The sequence below is a fragment of the Ictidomys tridecemlineatus genome, chromosome 5 (assembly GCF_052094955.1).
Source record: "Ictidomys tridecemlineatus isolate mIctTri1 chromosome 5, mIctTri1.hap1, whole genome shotgun sequence".
Lineage (NCBI taxonomy): Eukaryota > Metazoa > Chordata > Mammalia > Rodentia > Sciuridae > Ictidomys > Ictidomys tridecemlineatus.
This window is the reverse complement of record NC_135481.1, coordinates 48,145,915-48,165,286: the sequence shown is the minus strand read 5'-3', so window position 1 is coordinate 48,165,286 and position 19,372 is coordinate 48,145,915. Positions and strand designations below refer to the sequence as shown.

General features: G+C 38.3%; 1 protein-coding gene across 1 annotated transcript; it reads left to right on the top strand.

The window, feature by feature from the left end:
- Positions 1 to 570: 570 nt before the first annotated feature.
- On the top strand, positions 571 to 1,538 carry LOC101967829 (olfactory receptor 11G2). The gene is given in 1 exon segment (XM_005341425.2): positions 571 to 1,538. A coding segment is annotated over 1 exon segment (936 nt). The 5' UTR covers positions 571 to 602.
- Positions 1,539 to 19,372: the final 17,834 nt, after the last annotated feature.

The window sequence follows — 19,372 nt, the reverse complement described above, 5'->3', positions numbered from 1 at the left end:
TTGTGTACAACTATAGTGCATCAATTTAAAAAGTCCCATATTCTTTTCTTTTCTTTCTTGTTTTGTTTATGCAGTGCTGAGGATCAAACCAGGACCTCATGCCTCCTAGGTGAACCCTCTTCCATGAACTACAGCCCAACACAAATGTCCCACAGTTTTGTTCCCTAAATCATCAAGGCCAACAAACAGCTGAATTAGGTGACTGTTCACAAAGTAGAAAGGAAGTATACTTATCCATTCCATTTTTGAAAACTTATAAGCCTGCAAGAATTTTATATATCTCCAATCACAGCATTGTTCCTTGACATAGCAAAAATCTCTTTTATAAAGGTGTTGACCAAGAAAAGAGCTGAACTAGTATAGTTAGTTCAAGAGGAAAGAAAAAGAGCCATGACTGGGGACAGCTACATGAACTAAGGATTTTAATTTGCTTTATTCACTGCTATATTCTCAGTACTTAGGAGAAATACCTAGCAAACAGTAAATACTCCATAAAAATTAATTTAATAACAAATAAATTTAGGTTTCTTATTTAGAATAAAAGCCCCACTGCTATTCCTAGAATATTCAGTAATTGCAGGTGATTTTACAGACCACAGACCATGAAAACCTTCAGATCCCCCAGAAACTCCAGCACCATCACTGGCTTCATCCTCCTGGGCTTCCCTGGCCCCAGGGAGGAGCAGATCCTCCTCTTCGTGCTCTTCTCCACTGTCTACCTCCTGACCCTCATGGGCAATGGTTCCATCATCTGTGCCGTGCACTGGGATCAGAGACTACACACCCCCATGTACATCCTGCTGGCCAACTTCTCCTTCCTGGAGATCTGGTATGTCACCTCCACAGTCCCCAAAATGTTGGCCAATTTCCTGTCTGATACCAAGGTCATCTCCTTCTCTGGGTGCTTCCTGCAGTTCTATTTCTTCTTCTCCTTGGGCTCTGCAGAATGCTTCTTCCTGGCTATGATGGCATTTGATCGGTACCTTGCCATCTGCAGGCCCCTACACTACCCCACTCTTATGACTGGGCGTCTATGCAACATCCTTGTGGCCACCTGCTGGATACTTGGCTTCCTCTGGTTCCCAGTCCCTATCACCATCATTTCCCAGATGTCTTTCTGTGGATCCAGGATTATTGACCACTTTCTGTGTGATCCAGGTCCTCTGTTAGCCCTCACCTGTACCAGAGCCCCAGTGATGGAATTCCTCTGGATGATCCTAAGTTCTCTGCTCCTGTTTATCCCTTTTCTTTTCATCATGGGGTCCTATGCTCTGGTCCTTAGAGCTGTGTTGAGAGTTCCTTCAGCAGCTGGGTGAAGAAAAGCTTTCTCCACGTGTGGGTCCCATCTGACTGTTGTTTCACTTTTCTATGGCTCAGTGATGGTCATGTACCTTAGCCCAACATCTGAACATGAAGCTGGAATGCAGAAGCTTGTTACCTTGTTTTATTCTGTAGGAACCCCATTCATAAATCCTGTTATCTATAGCCTGAGGAACAAAGATATGAAGCATGCCTTTCAGAAATTTTTAGTAATATAAAATGTAGGACCTTACTCAAACAAATATCCTTGCAGACAACTCAAAAGCAAAAAAAAAAATTCTAAATAATCCAATGGAACAAATTATGTGTGTATAAGTATCTCATAACAAAGCCACTATTGTGCACAATTATAATTTACTAGTAAAAAAAATTTAGAAAGAAACAAATAACCTGAACAGATTTCTCAAGAGAAGATATACAGTCAACAAGTATATGAATGAACAAATGCTTGACATTCCTAATCATCAGCAAAATACAAATTAAACCCAAAAAGAGATATCATCTCATCCCAGTTAGAATTTCTATTATGAAAATTACCAAAAAAATAACAAATCCTGGTAAGTATGTGGTGAAAGGAGAACTTTGATAAATTGCTGGGTGGAATATAAAATAGTATGGCCATTATGGAAAGTAGGGAAGTTCCTCAAAAAATAAATAAAAAATAAAAGTGAAAATAAATAGAACTGCTATAAGATCCTGCTGTCCCACTACTAAATATATATCCAAAAATAAATAAAATCAGTATGATATTTATTACAGCACTCTTCACAGTAGACAACATATGTATGTGTATGGAATTATGTATCAATGAATGAATGGGTAAAGAAAAAAAATATATATATATATACACACACACATCGTATATATATGTATATATACACATCACATATATATGTATATATTTATGTATACACATCATACATATATTTTATTATTTAGTCATAAAAAAGAAGAGATTCTGTCCTGTGCTGCATACATACATAGAGCTGGAAAACATTATGTTATGGAAAATAAGCCAGGCACGGAAAGACAAATGATGCATGATCTCACTTATTTGTGGAAGCCAAAACTTTGATTTTTGGAGAAGTAGAAATAGAACAGTAGTTATAAGATCCTGGGAAGGTTAGGGGAAGGGAGTATGGACAGAATATGGTTAGTAGTTGGTACAGGGGTATGGTTGATGAGAAGGACTAACTTCTAACATTCTGTAACACAGTGGGATAACAAAGGTTGACAACAATTAATTACATGCTTTACAATAGCTAGCAGACAGGATTTTGAATGTTGTCAACATAAAAAATGATGAATTATTAAAGTGATATATATGCCAATGACCTTGAGATGATTACAGCACCTTATATATTTGTATTACGATATCACATCATACCTCCTACCTATGTACAATTATTATGTACCATTTAAAAAAATTAAAAATCTATTTAAAAATGAAATACATTCTAGGGTAACTGGCCTATCTGCACACTTTTCCAGGCAGAAATAAATAGAAATGGACACCACTCTGAGAATTGTTTATTGTATGATGTTTAGCCTACATATATAATCAAATATGTGTGAAAATATTATCCACAAGAATATTTATGGCAGCATTGTTTGTAACAGCAAATTATTAGAAGCCATTTAAGAGCCATTCATTGAAACTTGTTTAGATTTAATTATGATATTTTCATACAGGAAACATATCACTTTTTAAATAAGAGAGTTTTAGATATACAGATATGGAGCCACCAACCAGCTATAATGGTGAATGATGCTGCAGATGGAGAAGTACCAATAATTGGCCTAAAAGAGAGCCTGCAGCACTTGTACCCAAGTAAAAGTGGAACTGAAGAAAATAGAGAAGGAAATCACATTGGATTGAGTCTGGGTTAACATGCTCTTGCCTATGCAGGGAACAGGGAAGAGTGCCATTACACGCTACAACTCACTCTCAGGACTCCTGCATTAATTATAGCTTTGCCACTTATTGCCACACTGTGCAATGGTAGAACATTACAAATGTTCTCTGAGCCTGGGTTCCTTCCTAGATAAAGATAAAACTAAATCTACCTTTCTAAACCCCAGAGGCACAGGGAAGATTGAATTAGATAAACGCATTGCTTAAAAGCTTGTAAGTACTAGACGGAGAGCAAATAGTAATTTTGATGATTTTTTCCATGTTTTGCCTTAGGTTGTGAATACGAGAACAAGTTATTCCAGGGTTTATGGTCAGGCTCTCACCTAATAGCCAATCAGATTAAAAAGAGGGTGTCATAAACTTAAGGTGATTTTATTAAACAACTCACTTTAAATCATTAGTACAGGTAAAGTGATACATAGAAGATAAGGATAGCTATTATTGATGTTGTGACTAGGGTTTATCTGCTTTATCTAGACTAAGATTGTAATTCCAGGCAGACACACACCATGTATACATTAAATATCTCTTATCTGGTTCTTGAAACCAGAAGTATTTCAAGTTTCAATTTTTTGTATTTTTAAATATTTCATATACATGAAGGATATGTTTAGAATGAGACCCAAATCTCAACAAAAAACTCATTTATGTCTAATACATACTTTATACATACAGCACGAAGGTGATTTATACAATATTTTTAGTGCATCTGCATTTTGACTACAACCCACCACACAAGGTTAGGATTGGAGTTTTCCACTTGTGGTATCATATTAAAGCCAGATTTGAGGATAGATACAGTAGTTAAGTAAATCAGGTCTAATATCAAGTAAGATAAATAAAATGGAGGCTGTTATTGAGTATAGAGTCCAGGAAGCCAGAGCAGCACTTGGATAAATTGAAATGTTAATGTCCCCAAGGCCCAGAACCCATCCTAAGGAACTGTTAAAACAGCTACCAGCAAACAGGGAAGTGCTAATCAAAAACCACCCCAGGCCTTTCCTGTCCAGATTACTGTACAGTCCACCTGTCTCCCACCTTTTGGACCTTCCCACCTGCATTCTATTTCTGCAAGATAAAGGGAAACAAAGGACAGGAGTGTGGGAAAGCTAAAAGAAGACCTTAGCTATAAAAGAGGGAAGACCTCCCCCTTCCACTGATTCCACCTTTTGAGTCCCCTTCTTCCTCTGGGGAGAAGTTTTTTCTGCTGTCCTTTAATAAAGCCTCTACTTTCCACTCTACACTTGCCTCAGCATGCTTCTCTGGTGTTATACTTCAACATTCGGGGAAGCAAGGACTCATCACCAGTAAACAGCGGTAAGAGATTGGAGGTCCCTATCAAGACCTACACCGAGGTAAGTGCCTCTCCATGCACCCCACATCTGTCTGAGGTGCATCTTTCTCTCCCTTTCTTTCTGGAGGGTGATGTGGGCACTCGACAGCTATTTAAAGGCAACTTGTGCAGCCACCACTCTTCAAGACTCTGGTGAGAGGTTTCCCGGCCTAGGCATCTCTCAATCACCTTTCAATACAGAGTAGGCATGTTGGGTTCTGCTGAAGCTGCTTCCCACTTTTCTGTATGGGCTCAGAGAGCAACTGGTGTGAGAACACAGTGTCCCTAATCCCCATCTGCCTTGGATGCGTGGAGACAGAGAAAAGAGTTTGGGACAGCTGCAGAATTCCCGTCTGGGCTACACTCAGACACATTCCTAAGGTTCCTTTCTCTTGATCCCCCTTCCGACTGCCCTAAGGGGTACCTAGGGTGATTGGTAGATGAATGACACTGAGGTAACCCCCAATTACATTTGCCTCCGTGTGGGTTACACAACACTCCCAACCCTGCATCCATTCCCTCCTGGATGCTCCCTTTCCTTCGTCGGTCAGAAAACACTAGCAATTCAGGTTGTAGGACTGAGAAAGACATGGGTAAAGTAAAAAGGTGCCCAGGTTCCCCTCATGCACATAAGCAAAGTTCACTAGTCTGTTTTAAAATTTCCCATTACCACTCCAATGTTTAAAATGTGCTGTGTTCTCTTTAAGCTGCCAGAGGGAATGAAGTGGCACCCTCTTTCTCCACAGAAAAGACGTAACTGGGCTTCTCCAGATACCTTCACCCAGACTGATTTTAGGATTGTCAGCAAAAGAGTCTCTGCAAAAGAATTCAATATAGATAAACTTCCTATTTTCGTGTCGCCTTGTTTTACTTGGCCACTGGACAAGAAGATACCAGCACTCCAGGTGCTGGACACCCCTTATTAGTTTTTCACAAACATATCCAGTATAGTACTTTGAAGAAATGTGCAAATAAGGCCTCTGGCCTTAATCTGGAGCTTCACAGAGATGTCTACATTTTTAAGATAAGTTACAACTGGGCTCCATGGTAACAGCTGGCAGGGAGAGGAAAGAAAGGGGAGAAGAAGCTCTCCCCTTCTCAGGTGTTGTCCTTGAAGGGTTAACTTGCCCAAAACAGTGAAAGAAAAAGCTGCTTTTATATGAACTTCTTCAGGTTGTGAACTTCTGAGCCTCTCTCCTTACATGCTGGGTATAAAACTCTGAAACTCCCTAAACTTGGAGTTCAGGGGATTAATTGATTTAAAGCAAAAGCTGTGCCCTCTGAACCTGGCTGCAGCCAAATAAAACTATTTCCTGCTGTCTTCAGTGCCTTGCTTCACTTGTCCCTACAACAGGAGGCATTTTTAGAATCAATCATTCCAAGAGTCCCTCCAATAGGAAGTGCTATATGTCTTACAACCAGTAGATATCCCTCACCCCCAGGAGATTTCTTTAGTCTATGAGGCAAAAAGGCAACAAGAAGAGTGGACAATTTTCTTTGGCTGTGGGTTTTATAGTGGCAGGGAGGAAAGCAGTAATGCCCTTAAGTCTGAATCCTCCCAGGGTCTCTGGAACAGGGCAAACTGGGACCCTAGCACTTTTCCAAAGGGGACCAGAAACAACCTTGGCAAATTAAGGTGAGAGACGGGTTTTCTGGACCTCAAGGAAGCTCAAGCTTAGGGAGATGTCCCTAATAAGAACAGTTTTCTCTGTCACAGGCACCTGAGTCGTGTTTTTTCTCTTCTCACTTAGATGGGAGCTTCTCTCTCCAATATACTAGGTGCACCACTAACCTGCATATTGAAAAATTGGGATAAGTTTGACCCACAGACGCTCAAGAGAAAGCATCTCATATTCTTCTGCCACAAGGCCTGGCCTCAATACAAACTCCCTGAAGGAGAATCCTGGCCAGCAGAGGGAAGTATCAATTTTAATACAATTTTAAAGCTCGATAAATTTTGCAAAAGGGAAGGGAAATGGTGTGAGGTGCCATATGTCCAGGTTTTCTTTGCCCTAAGGGAAAACCCCAAATTATGCCAACAATATAAAGTAGACTTAGCTATGATATCTGCCATGAAGAGAGAAAATCTTAAGGAATCACCTACTGAGGAGAAAGTATCAGGAGGACCCACAAAAGCTCCATCTCCTATTGATGGTATCAGTGGTTCCTGTCCTCCATACCCTGGCATCTCTGCCCCAATAGACAGATCAAATATATTACCTCTCCAGGAGATGCCAGGAGGAGAGTTTGGACAAATCAAAGTACATACCCCCTTCTCCCTTTAAGACCTAAGACAGATAAAAACAGGGAGACTTTTAGAAGACCCAGATAAATATATGGAGGTATTTAAAAACTTATGCCAGGTGTTTGACTTCACCTGGAGATATTATGCTATCACTCAACCAGACTTTGACTTCCAATGAGAAGGAAGCAGCCCCAAGATTCTCTGAAGAGTTTGGGGATAACCTACACCTTGCTCATGCCCCAGCAGCAGAGACTAGGAGCAAACTCAATTATCCATCTGGAGCACAGGCAGTTCCCAGAAATGATCCTGACTGGGACTCAAATGATGAGCAGGATGCTTGGAAAATTAGACATTTCCAAATGTTGATCCTTGAGGCCCTCAGGAGAATCAAACAGAAGCCCATTAACTATTCTAAGGTTTCAGAAATTATTCAGGGACCCCAGGAAAGCCCTGCTATTTTCATGGAGAAACTCAGGGAGGCAATGAGAAAACACACCACTATGGATCCTGAATCCACAGAGGGCCACCTACTTTTAAAGGACAGATTTATCACTCAGTCAGCCCCAGACATTCAGAGGAAGTTACAAAAATTGTCATATGGCCCTGATCAATCTTTAGATAACATCCTCCAACTTGCTACTTCCATTTTTTTGTAATAGAGATCAAGAGGAAAAGAAGAAGAAAGAGCGCAGAGACAGAAAAAGGACTGAAGTGCTGGTATTAGCTTTTAGAGGGGTAAGCTCCCAGGGTGACAAAGGAGGAAAATGAAATGCTCCTCAATTCACAAAAGGGACTTGTTTCCATTGTGGAGAGGAAGGACATTTCAAACGAGATTGCCCAATAGCCAAAAGACCACACCAAAAACCCTGCCCTAAATGTCAAGGCAATCGCTGGAGGAGTGACTGTCTTCAGGGGTGTAGGTCTTTGAAGCCAGACTCCTCTACACAGGCCTGACAGGGCCCGGGCTTAATTCTGGCTCCCATAACTCCTATCACCTAACATGAGGTATGCTTCTCTGTAGGGAGCCAAGAGGTCAACTTCCTCTTAGATACTGACACTAGTTATTCTGTACTCACTTCTTAACCCTGGACCTCTTTTCTCTAATACTATAACAGTACAAGGAGTGTCTGGACAGCCTGTTACCAGAAAGTTTACTCCCCCACTGAGTTGTGAGTGGGATGGGATGATATTTTCTCATGCATTTCTGATAGTCCCAGAATGTCCTACCTCTTTATTGGGAAGAGACTGACTTTCAAAACCTTAGATGTCCATTACAATGAATTTGGGACTTCGAGGGCCATTATGTTTGCCTTTATTAGAATGTAATACTGACCTTGAAATGTGGGCTACTGAAGGCAAAATTGGATGAGCAAAAGGTGCAGTTCCAATCAAAATAGTCTTAAAAGATCCTTATGTCTTTCCACATCAGAGACAATATCCCCTATTCACAGATGCCAAAAAGGGCTTATTGAAGATCATTCAGAACCTCAAAACACAGAACCCTTTTGTGCCCTGCAACAGCCCATGTAACACACCCATTTTAAGAATACAAAAACCCAGTGGGGAATGGCGACTAGTTCAGGACTTGAGAATAATTAATGAAGCAGTTGTTTCTCTCCACCCTATAGTTCCTAATCCATACACTCTGTTATCTGAGATTCCAGCAGCCACCGCTTGGTTTACTGTGTTAGATTTAAAGGATGTCTTTTTCTGTATATCCTTAGACTCCCAATCACAATATCTGTTAGCCTTTGAGAATCCAGACAGTGGATCTCAATTAACTTGGACAGTATTGCCCCAAGGGTTCATAGATAGCCCTCATTTGTTTGGCCAAACCCTAACTAATGACTTAACAGAATTCAGATATAAAACATCTCTGACTGTCCTACAATATGTAGATGACATACTTTTATGTGCCTCCACTCAAAAGGAATATCAGGAAGCCACTAAAGAACTTTTAAACTTCTTAGTTGATAAGGGTTATAAAGTCTCAAAGAAAACAGCTCAATTGTTCCAAAAACAATTCCAATATTTAGGATTACAGCTGTCTCAAGGATCCTGAAAACTAGGACCAGAAATAATAACCCCTATAGGACAATATCCTCTACCTCAAACCATAAGGCAACTTAGAGGCTTCCTAGGGATAACTGGATACTGTAGGCTTTGGATTCCTGGATATGGGGAATAACTAAGCCTCTTTATAGTTCAAAGAGACACTACATCAAGGAACAACTTCCCTGATGTGGAAACCAGAACATATTAAAGCCTTTAAGGCATTGAAAGGAGCCTTACTCCAAGCCCTTATCCTCAGCCTACCTATTGAACAAAAATGCAACCTATTTGTCACTGAGAGAGGAAGAATAGCCCTGGAAGTGGTCACACAAAAGAAGGGACTAGCTCAACAGCCAGTAGCTTATCTCAGTAAGGAGCTTGATCTAGAGTCTTGAGGATGGCCTCATTGTTTGAGGGTAGTAGTGATATACCTAGCCTAATTCTCTCTTTAGATTAAGAGCCAGCTTGTCACAAGTTATAAAGGATTCATTTCCATTTTCTGTAAAATTATTAGAATTTCTGTTTAGCCTGGTCATAATTTGATGTTGTAAATCTGCTTGGAATGCCTGCCCATTCCTTGAACTCACCCATGCCGGGTTTTCTCTGACCAGATAACAAACCTCCCTGAAACTTTAATGATGTCTCATAACTCTTGGCTTTCCCTGGCCAGATAATGACCCTCTCTGAGGCTCTAATGGACTTTCTTCATAAATTCTGATGTTGGGGCCAGCAAAAATATGAACTACCCTTTGTGCTATACTTGTCATAATTTTGTTATCTTTAAGATCCTCAAACCCCCTTCTGTGTAACTTTCTGGGCTATAAGGCTGGGCTTCTAGAAAGATTGGCTACTGTCCTTGGCTCCCACGATTTTGTTGGGAGAGGCAGCCCAAGTAGTGGAAATAATAAGCTTGCTTTACTTTGATTTTAATTGGAGTCAGTGGTCTTTTCTTGTGTAGTGGTCTAACAGTAGCAGCAGTAGCCTTACTAGTCTCTGAAGCAATTAAAATCACCCTAGGAAGAGACCTTATTGTCTATACTTCTCATGATCTCTCAGGGATTTTAAATACAAAAGGAGAACTATGGCTCTCATACAACTGCCTTCTAAAATATCAAACCTTACTTTTAGATAGACCTGTAACTCAAGTTAAGACTTGCTCTAATTTAAACCCAGCCACCTTCCTCCCAGGGAAATTAGAGGGAAATCCTGAACATGAATGCCAACAAGTCCTACCTATAAATTACTCAGCCTGGAAGGACCTTCAAAACCTTCCCCTGTCCAACCCAGACCTCACCATGTTTACAGATGGGAGTTCCTTTATGGAATAAGGAGAATACAGAGCTGGATATGCTGTGGTGACTTTACATCACACCATAGAGGCACAATCTTTGCCTCAAGGCACAGGCTCACAACTAGCTGAATTGATACCCCTAAGGAGAGCACTTGAAATAGGGAAACAACAGAGAATTAATATTTACACTGCCTCTAAATATGCCTACCTAATCCTGCATGCATATGCAGCAATTTGGAAGGAAAGAGGATTTCAAACAACTGGGGAAACATCCATAAAGAACTATGAGCAAATCTTAAAACTGCTAGAAGCTGTTCATTTACCCAAAGAGGTAGCAGTAATTCACTGTCAAGGACATCAAAAAGAGATAGATAAAATAGCAGAAGGAAACAGGCTAGCAGATCAACAAGCCAAAGAGGCTGCTAAGGAAAGTTTACAGATGACAACCTTAGCCCCGTTGATGTGGACAGGCCCTCCCCCAGAGATAAGACCTCAATACACCCAAGAGGAAACAGACAAGGCATTATCTAAAGGAGGTATTCTTTTACCCTCTGGGTGGATTCAAATGGAAGATGACAAACTTTATTTACCTTCTAATTCCCAGTGGAAGATTTTACATACCCTACACCAATATTTCCACCTAGGAGAAGAAAATACTCTCAAATTAACCCAAGAGATATTTGAAGGAAAAAAACATCTAAAGTTTTTTTCCTTCAAATATTTTCAGATATTTGAAGGAAAAAAATATCTAAAATTTTTTTCTTCAAAAAAATATTTAAAGACTATCCAGCAAATAGTCAAAGCCTGTGAAACATGCCAGAGAAATAATCCACTCAATTCTGCCAAGAAGCCCCCAGGATTACAAAGGACAGGACGGTTCCCTGGGGAGGACTGGCAACTTGATTTTACCCACATGCCCAAGAGTAATGGATTCCAAAATTTATTATTTATGATAGATACTTTTATTGGGTGGATTGCAGCCTACCCCTCCCGAACTGAACAGGCAGTAGAAGTAGTCAAGGTATTATTACAGGAAATAATCCCACGATTTAGGTTACCTCATCTATAGAGTGACAATGGAGCAGCCTTTAAGGCAGCTGTCACTCAGGAAATATCCAAAGCCTTAGGCATCAAATACCATCTCCATTGTGCATGGAGACCTCAATCCTCAGGAAGGATAGAAAAAACTAATGATCTTTTTAAAAGACATCGAAGGAAACTCACTCAAAAAAACCCACTACCCATGGCCTAAGGTGCTTCCTTTGGCACTACTGGATAATCTAGCTTCATTGTTTATCCCACAAATTGGTTTAGAAGATGTAATGTGGCATGTAGAAACTTTAATCAATTACACCCAAACTGCCCTCTGTGAGTTTGAGGAAGATATCTCTCTCCTTAACACTGAAGTAACACTTATGAGGAAGGCCATCTTACAAAACTGGATGGCTTTAGATGTCCTCACTGCAGCCTAAGGTGGTACTTGTGCCATTATTAAAACTGAATGTTGTGTTTACATCCCTGACAAATCTGGCAATGTAACTAATATCCTTAAAGATTTACATGCTCAGATAGAAGCCATGAACTCGCCAACCTTGTCATGGGAACAATTTCTTAGGTCCTGGTTCTCTGGTACTTCCTGGTGGAAAATATTATTAGTCTCTGACCATTTTCATCATACTTGTTGGCATATTCCTATGCTGTGGCATTTATTTTTGCATCAATCTTATTCTAGTACTAACAAATTCTTGTTTCTCTTATAGACCATCCATCACTCAAATGGCCCTCCAGCCTGTTACTTCTCAATCGAACTTCTATCATGGACCACTCAATAGACTCGATTTTTTAAAAGGGGGAACTCAAAACTGCTTGCTCAACATCATCCCCTTTCAGCTCCAAGAAGCCAGAATGGTCATTGCCCCCTTTTCTTACAGCAGTAAGGAATTCCTGAAATTAGAGCGGGGGAATGAAGCCAGATTTGAGGATAGGTAGGTAGTGTAGTTAGGTAAATCGGATCTAATATTGAGTAAGATAAATAAAATGGAGGCCATTATTGAAAATGGAATCCAGGAAACCAGAGCAACACTTGGGGAAATTGAAATGTTAATGTCCCCAAGGCCCAGAACCCATCCTAAGGAACTGTTAATGAAACAGTTCCAAGCAAACAGGGAAGTGCTAATCAAAAGCCACCCCAGTCCTTTCCTGCCCAGATTACTCCTTTAACCCACCTATCTCCCATCTTTTGGGCCTTCCCACCTGCATTCTATCACTGAAAGATAAAGGGAAACAAAGGACAGGAGTGTGAGAAAGCTGAAAGAAGACCTTAGCTATAAAAGAGGGAAGACTTCCCCCTTCCACAGATTCTGCCTTTTGGGTCCCCTTCTTCCTCCAGGGAGAAGTCTTTTCTGCTGTCCTTTAATAAAGCCTCTACTTTCCATTCTACAATTGCCTGGGCATGCTTCTCTGGTGTTATACTTCGTATTCAGGGAACCAAGGACTTGTCACAGGTAAACAGCAGTAACAATATCAGTGCTCAAAAAGTTTTGGATTTTGGAGCATGTGGGATTTTGAATTTTTTGGAATTAGGAATATTCAACCGATATGGCTGACTCTTAATAGAAGAAAAAGTAGGCCAAATTCTTCACCATGACAGATAAGGCCCTGACTTCCTTAACAAGACTTCTAAAGCACAACAAATAAAATCTTAAATCAATAAATGTGATGGATTCAAACTAAAAATCTTCTTCTCAGCAAAAGAAACAATCAATGAAGTGAAAAAAAGAGCCTACAGAATGGAAGAAAATTTTTACCACATGCACTTCAGATAGAGCACTAATCTCCAGGATGCATGAAATACTCAAAAAACTTAACATCAAAGACAATCAAACCAATCTATCAATGGGTTAATGAACTGAACAGACTCGTCTCAGAAGAAAATATACAATCAATCAACAAATATATGGAAAAAAATTTACAACATCTCTAGCAATTAGAGAAATGCAAATCAAAACTACTCTACGATTTCATCTCACTCCAGTCAGAATGGGAGCTATCAAGAATATAAGCATCAGGGCTGGGGACTTGGCTCAAGCAGTAGCGCGCTTGCCTGGCATGCACAGGGCACTGGGTTTGATCCTCAGCACCACATAAAAATAAAAAAATAAAGATGTTGTGTCCACCAAAAACTAAAAAATAAATATTAAAAAATTCCCTCTCTCTCTCTCTCCTCTCTCTCTCTCTCTCTCTCTCTCTCTCTCTCTCTATCTCTCTCTCTCTTTCTCTCTCTCTCTCTCTCTCTCTCTCTCTCTCTCAAAAAAAAAAAAAAGAATATAAGCAACAATAATTGTTGGCAAGGATGTGGGGAGAAAGGCACACTCCTACATTGCTGGTCAGACTGCAAATCAGTGAAACCAATCTGGAAAGTAGTATGGAGATTTCTTAAAAAAAAAAAAAAAACTTAGAATGGAACCACCATTAGACCTAAATATCCCACTCCTCAGTTTATACCCAAAGGACTTAATAACAGCATACTACAGGGACACAGCCACATCAATGTTTACAGTAGCACAATTCACAATAGCCAAACTGTGGAACCAACCTAGATGCCCTTCTATAGATGAATGGATAAAGAAACTGTATTATATATACACAATGAAATATTACTTAGCATTAAAAGAGAATGAAACTATGGCATTTTCAGGTAAATGAATGGAGTTGGAGAATATCATATTACATGAAGTAAGCCAATCCAAGAAAATAAAATGCCAAATGTTTTCTCTGATAAGAGGATGTTAATCTGTAATGGGGGGAGGGGTGGGACCACTAGAGGAAACTTGGATTGAGCAAAGGGGAGGGAGGTGAGGGGGTAGGAAAGATGGTGGAATAAGACGGACATCATTACCCTAGGTACATGTATGGTTGCTTGAATGATGTGACCTTACTTCATGTAAAACCAGAGAAGAGAAAAACTGTGTTCCATTTGTGTACAATGAATTGAAGCTGCCATGTATAACTGATTAGAACAAATTTAAAAAGTGCCTGGCTCCACTGTAAGTCAATGTGAACCAAACTGTCATGTTAGTCTTGTTTATACACATCATGATTAAATCTAAATCTAAACAGTTAACATAAAGAGATTTAACAAAAAAAAATAATGGAGATTTTTCATAAAATGTTAGTCACTCTAATATCACCTAAACATGATATCAGAAACATCGAAATTAATGAATTCCAAAAGTCTTCTGGCTTTTTACTTAGGTAGTCATGCAGAGGTAGTGACATCCATGTGACTTAAGCAGATGTCCATGGCAAGTATTGACTCCAGCTCAGCAGTCAATGTACAGCTGCTGTTCATCAATGTTGCAAAGGAAGAGTGAACACGACTTAGGTCATTGAATTAGTCTACAAATCAATCTATCCCAAAGAAACAACTCTTTTTTATTTTTTAATAGTTCATTATACTTATGCATAATATTGGGGTTCATTTTGATGTTATTTTATATATAAGGATGAAAATAATTTGTTCATAATTCAGTCACCAGTACTACCCTTTTCCTCTCCTCCTTCCTTTTCCTGTCCCTTTCCTCTATTCTTCTTATATTTCTTCTATTTATTTACTATTTTTTAATTTGTGCATTATGAATATACATAAAGATAAAATTCACTGGCATATTCATATATGTACACAGGAAAACTTGTTCAGATTCATTTTGTTCTTCCCTTTCCCTGTCCTCCTCCCTCCCCCTCAATCCTCTTCCTCTGCTCCACTGATCTCTCTTCTATTTTCATGAAATTTCCCACCCACATTTTTTTTCTTTACTTATTTTGATCTAGCTTCTGCTTCTACATATGAGGGAAAATGTTCAACCCTTGATCTTGAGTCTGGCTATTTCCCTTAGTATGATGTACTCCATTTTCTTCTAGTTACTACAAAATGCCATAATTTTCATTCTTTTTTATGGCTGATAAAACTTCATTGTGAACATATAGCATGTTTTCTTAATCCATTCATCTATTGATGGGCACTTAGGTTAGTTACACTGCTTGGCTATTGGGAATTGTGCTGTTATAAACACTGGTGTGGCTATCTCGATAGTATGCTGATTTTAAATTTTTTGAATGTATATTGAGGAATAGGATAACTGGATCATATGATGGTCCCATTCCGAGTTTTTTGAGGAATCTCCATACTGCTTTGCAAAGTGGTTGCACTAATCTGTAGTCCCACCAACAAGGTATGAATCCCCACATCCTCACCAGCATTTATGATTATTTGTATTCTTGATAATCACCAATTTGACTGAAGTGAAATGAAATCATAGAGTAGTTCTGATTTGTATTTCTCCAATTGGTAGAGATGTTGAATATTTTTTCATATAATTATTGGCTATTTGTATTTCTTCTTTTGAGAAATATCTTCTTAATTATTATGCCCATTTATTGATTGGATTATTTTGTTGTTGGTGGTGGTGGTGGTGGTAAGCTTTTTGAATACTTTATATATTCAGAATATTAATCCCTAGTCAGAGGAGTAGCTATCAAAGATTTTCTCCATTCTATAGGCTTTCTTTTTGCACTTTTAATCATTACCTTTTGCTGGGTGGAAGATTTTTAATTTGAGCTATCCCACTTGCTGATTTTTGGTTGCATTTCTAAAGCTTGTGGATGTCTGAACCAATATGAAAGTGTTGACCCTAAATTTCTTATATAAGTCTTTGAGGCACTTTGAGTTAACTTTTATGCAGAATGAAAGATAGGGATCTAGTTTCATTCTTCAAGATATGAATATCTAGGTTTCCCTGCACAATTTGTTAAAAAGGATATCTTTCTCCAACATATGTTTTTGGCACCTTTGTTGAATATCAGATGATTTTATCTATGTGGAATTGTCTCTGCATCTTCTACTCAATTTTTTTCATGCCTGATTTGTTGCCAATACCATACTGTTTTAGTTACTATTGCTGTGTAGTATAATTTGAGATTGGTATAGAAATGCCTTCAGTATTGCTCTTCTTGCTCAGAATTACTTTGGCTATTCTGAGTCTCTTATTCTTCACGTGAATTTAGAACTACTTTCTCTAATTCTGGGAAGAATGTCATTGGTATTTTGATAGAGATTGCATTAATTCTGTATACAACTTTTGGTAGTATTACCTTTTGATAATGTTAATTCTGCCTATATAAACACATAGGAAGTATTCCATCTTCTAAGGTCTTCTTCAATGACTCACTTCAATGTTGTTGTTTTTAATTTTCATTGTAGGAATCCTCCATCTCCTTCATTAGATTTATTCCTAAAGTGGTGTGTCTTTGGTTTTTGAGATTATTATGAATGGGGTAGTTTTCCTAATTTCTTTTTCAGCAGATTTATTATTGGAGTATAGAAAAGCAATTGATTTATGTTTGTTAATCTTGTATCCTGTTTCTTTGCTAAATGTGTTTATCAGGCCTACAAGTCTTCTGATGGAGTTTTCTTTGGGTCTTCTCAATACAAGAGCATGTCATCAGCTAACAGATAACTTGATCTCTTCTTTTCCTGTTTGTCTCCTTTTAATTTTCTTTTCTTACCTAATTACTCTTGCTAGAGTTTCAAGGATTATGTTGAATAGGAATGGTGAGAGTGGACACCCTTCTCTTGTTCCTGTCTTTAGAGGAAATGCTTTCAGTTTTTCTCCATTCAGTATGATATTGGCTTTGTCCTAAAGCCCTTTTATTGAGGGGAAGACATTCAAGAAAGTCCCACCCAAATGAGGCAAGGAGTCAGGACTCAGGGGGTTGAGTCTAGCTTCCTGATGTCTTGCTGTCAGCAGATTGACTGACGTCTTGGAAGGCCATGCCCATCTCAGGTGCTATGTGGGATCAAAAGGCAGAGCAAGTAAAAGGGACACGTACATGCACAGTCCAGACATAGGAGCAACATCAGTCCAGTCCACTAGTGTGCTCAAAATGCTCATAACTCACACACACTACCCATGGCTGGCCCACAACAAGTATAAATTTTCAAAATAGTTTCTAAGAATCCTCTGGGTTTTAGCAATGCTAATACCTCCTTTTGAATCTCAGATTTAATTAATGTGGGTGTTCTGTCTCTTTCTTTGGTTAATTTGCCTAAGGTTTGTTCAAACTTGCTTATTTTTTCAAAGAACCAACTCTTTGTTCTATTACTCCTTTGTATTTTGTCATTGTTTTTCTTCTCAATTTCATTAAATTTGGCTCTGGTTTAATTGTTTTTTGTCTTCTCTGGATTTTTGTATTATTTATTCTTCTTTCAGAGACTTAAGGTGTAATATTAGGTTTTTTATTTGGTATCTTTCTATTTTTTAATGAAAGAACTCAATGTTATAAACTTTTCTCTAAGAACAATCTTCATACTGTCCCAGAGAATTTGATATGTTGTGTCTTTTTCGGAAGGGGGTGTACAGGGGCATTCAACCACAGAGCCATATCCCCAGCTTTATTTTGTATTTTGTTTAGAGAGAGAGCCTTATTGAGTTGCTTAGTGCCTTGCTTTTGCTGAGACTGGCTTTGAACTTCTGATCCTCCTGCCTCAGCCTCCCCAGCTACATTTGCCACCATGCCCAGCTATATGTTGTACCCTTTTTCTCATTTGTTTCTAAGAAAATTTTTATTTCTCCCTGATTTCTTCTATGATCCACTCCTCATTCAAAAGTATGTTATTCCCAGCAGTGGGGAGGCTGAGGCTGGAGAATCATAAATTCAAAGCCAGCCTCAGCAACTTAGAAAGGCCCTAAGCAACTTAGCGAGACCCTGCCTCAAAATAAAAAATAAAAAGGGCTCGGGATGGGGCTCAGTGGTTAAACACTACTGGGCTCAATTCTTGGTACAAAAAAAAGGTGTATTATTTAATCTCAAGGTATTAAAATGGTTCCCATTTTTTTATCTTGTCATTGATATCTAATATCACTCCATTTTGATTTGATACAATGGATGCAAGAAATTACATCTATTATTTTGTATTTGCTATTATTTGTTTTATAATCTATTTTATAGAATGTTTCATGTTCTGCTGAGAAGAAAGTGAATTCACTCACCAATGATTCAAATATTTTATAGATGTCTCTTAGATTCATTTGATTAATTGTATGTTTTAGTTCCAAAGAGCCTTCACTTAGTTTATATCTGGGTGACCTATCTAATAATGAGAGATGTGTTGAAATCACCCAGTATTATTGTATTGTGCTCTCTTTGATCCTTTATATTGAGAAGAGTTTGTTTTATACATGGAAGTGCACTGTTGGTTGAGGCATAAGTATTTACAATCATTATATCTTATTGTTGGACTATTCCCTTAACCAGTATGAAGTGACATTCTTTGTCTTTTCTGATTAGTTTTGGCATGAAGTCTACTTTGTCTGGTATAAGTATAAATACCTCTCTTTGTTTTCATTTTTTATTTCTCATTCTTTTGCCTTCAGTCTGTGGTTGTCTTTGTCTATAAGATGTGTCTCTTATAAACAACATATGGCTAGGATTTGTTTTTAAATCCAATCTGCCAATTTATGTCTTTTGATCAAATAGTTCAGACCATTTACATTCAATGTAATTATAGAGAGATGATTTTTATTTCCTGCCATTTTGATTTATTTCTAATGCTTAATTCAGATTTGGTTCTCTTTTAATTGACTATTCTTCTAGTACAATTCATTCCTATGCTGGTTTTCATTTTTATTTTACATTTCTTCTACATGGAATATTTCATTGAATATGTCTTACGTTTCAGGCTTAGTGGTTATGAATTCTTTTAGCTTCTACTTCATGTGGAAGGTTTTTTTTCATCTTCAATTATGAAGGACAGTTTTGCTGGGTTAAATAATCTTGGTTGGCACCTATTTTCTTTCAGGGCTTGGTATATAATATTCTAAATCATCCTGGATTTTAGGATCTGGTTGAAATTCAAATTGGTTTACAGGACCTACCATTTTTCTCTTGAAGCTTTTAAAATTTTTATTCTGCACAGTAGGCATTTTCATTATAATGTGTCTTGGAGGGAATCTTTTTTTAATCTTACTTATCTGGAGCTCTATATACCTCTTGTATCTGGATTTCCATTTCCTACTTAAGATTTGGAAATTTTTCTAACATTATTTCACTGAAAATAAGGTGCATTCCTTTAGTTTGTATATCAGATCCTTCTTCCAGCCCAATGCTTCTTAAATTTTGTCTCAATATTTTTCCATATTTCTTGAATATTCTGATAAT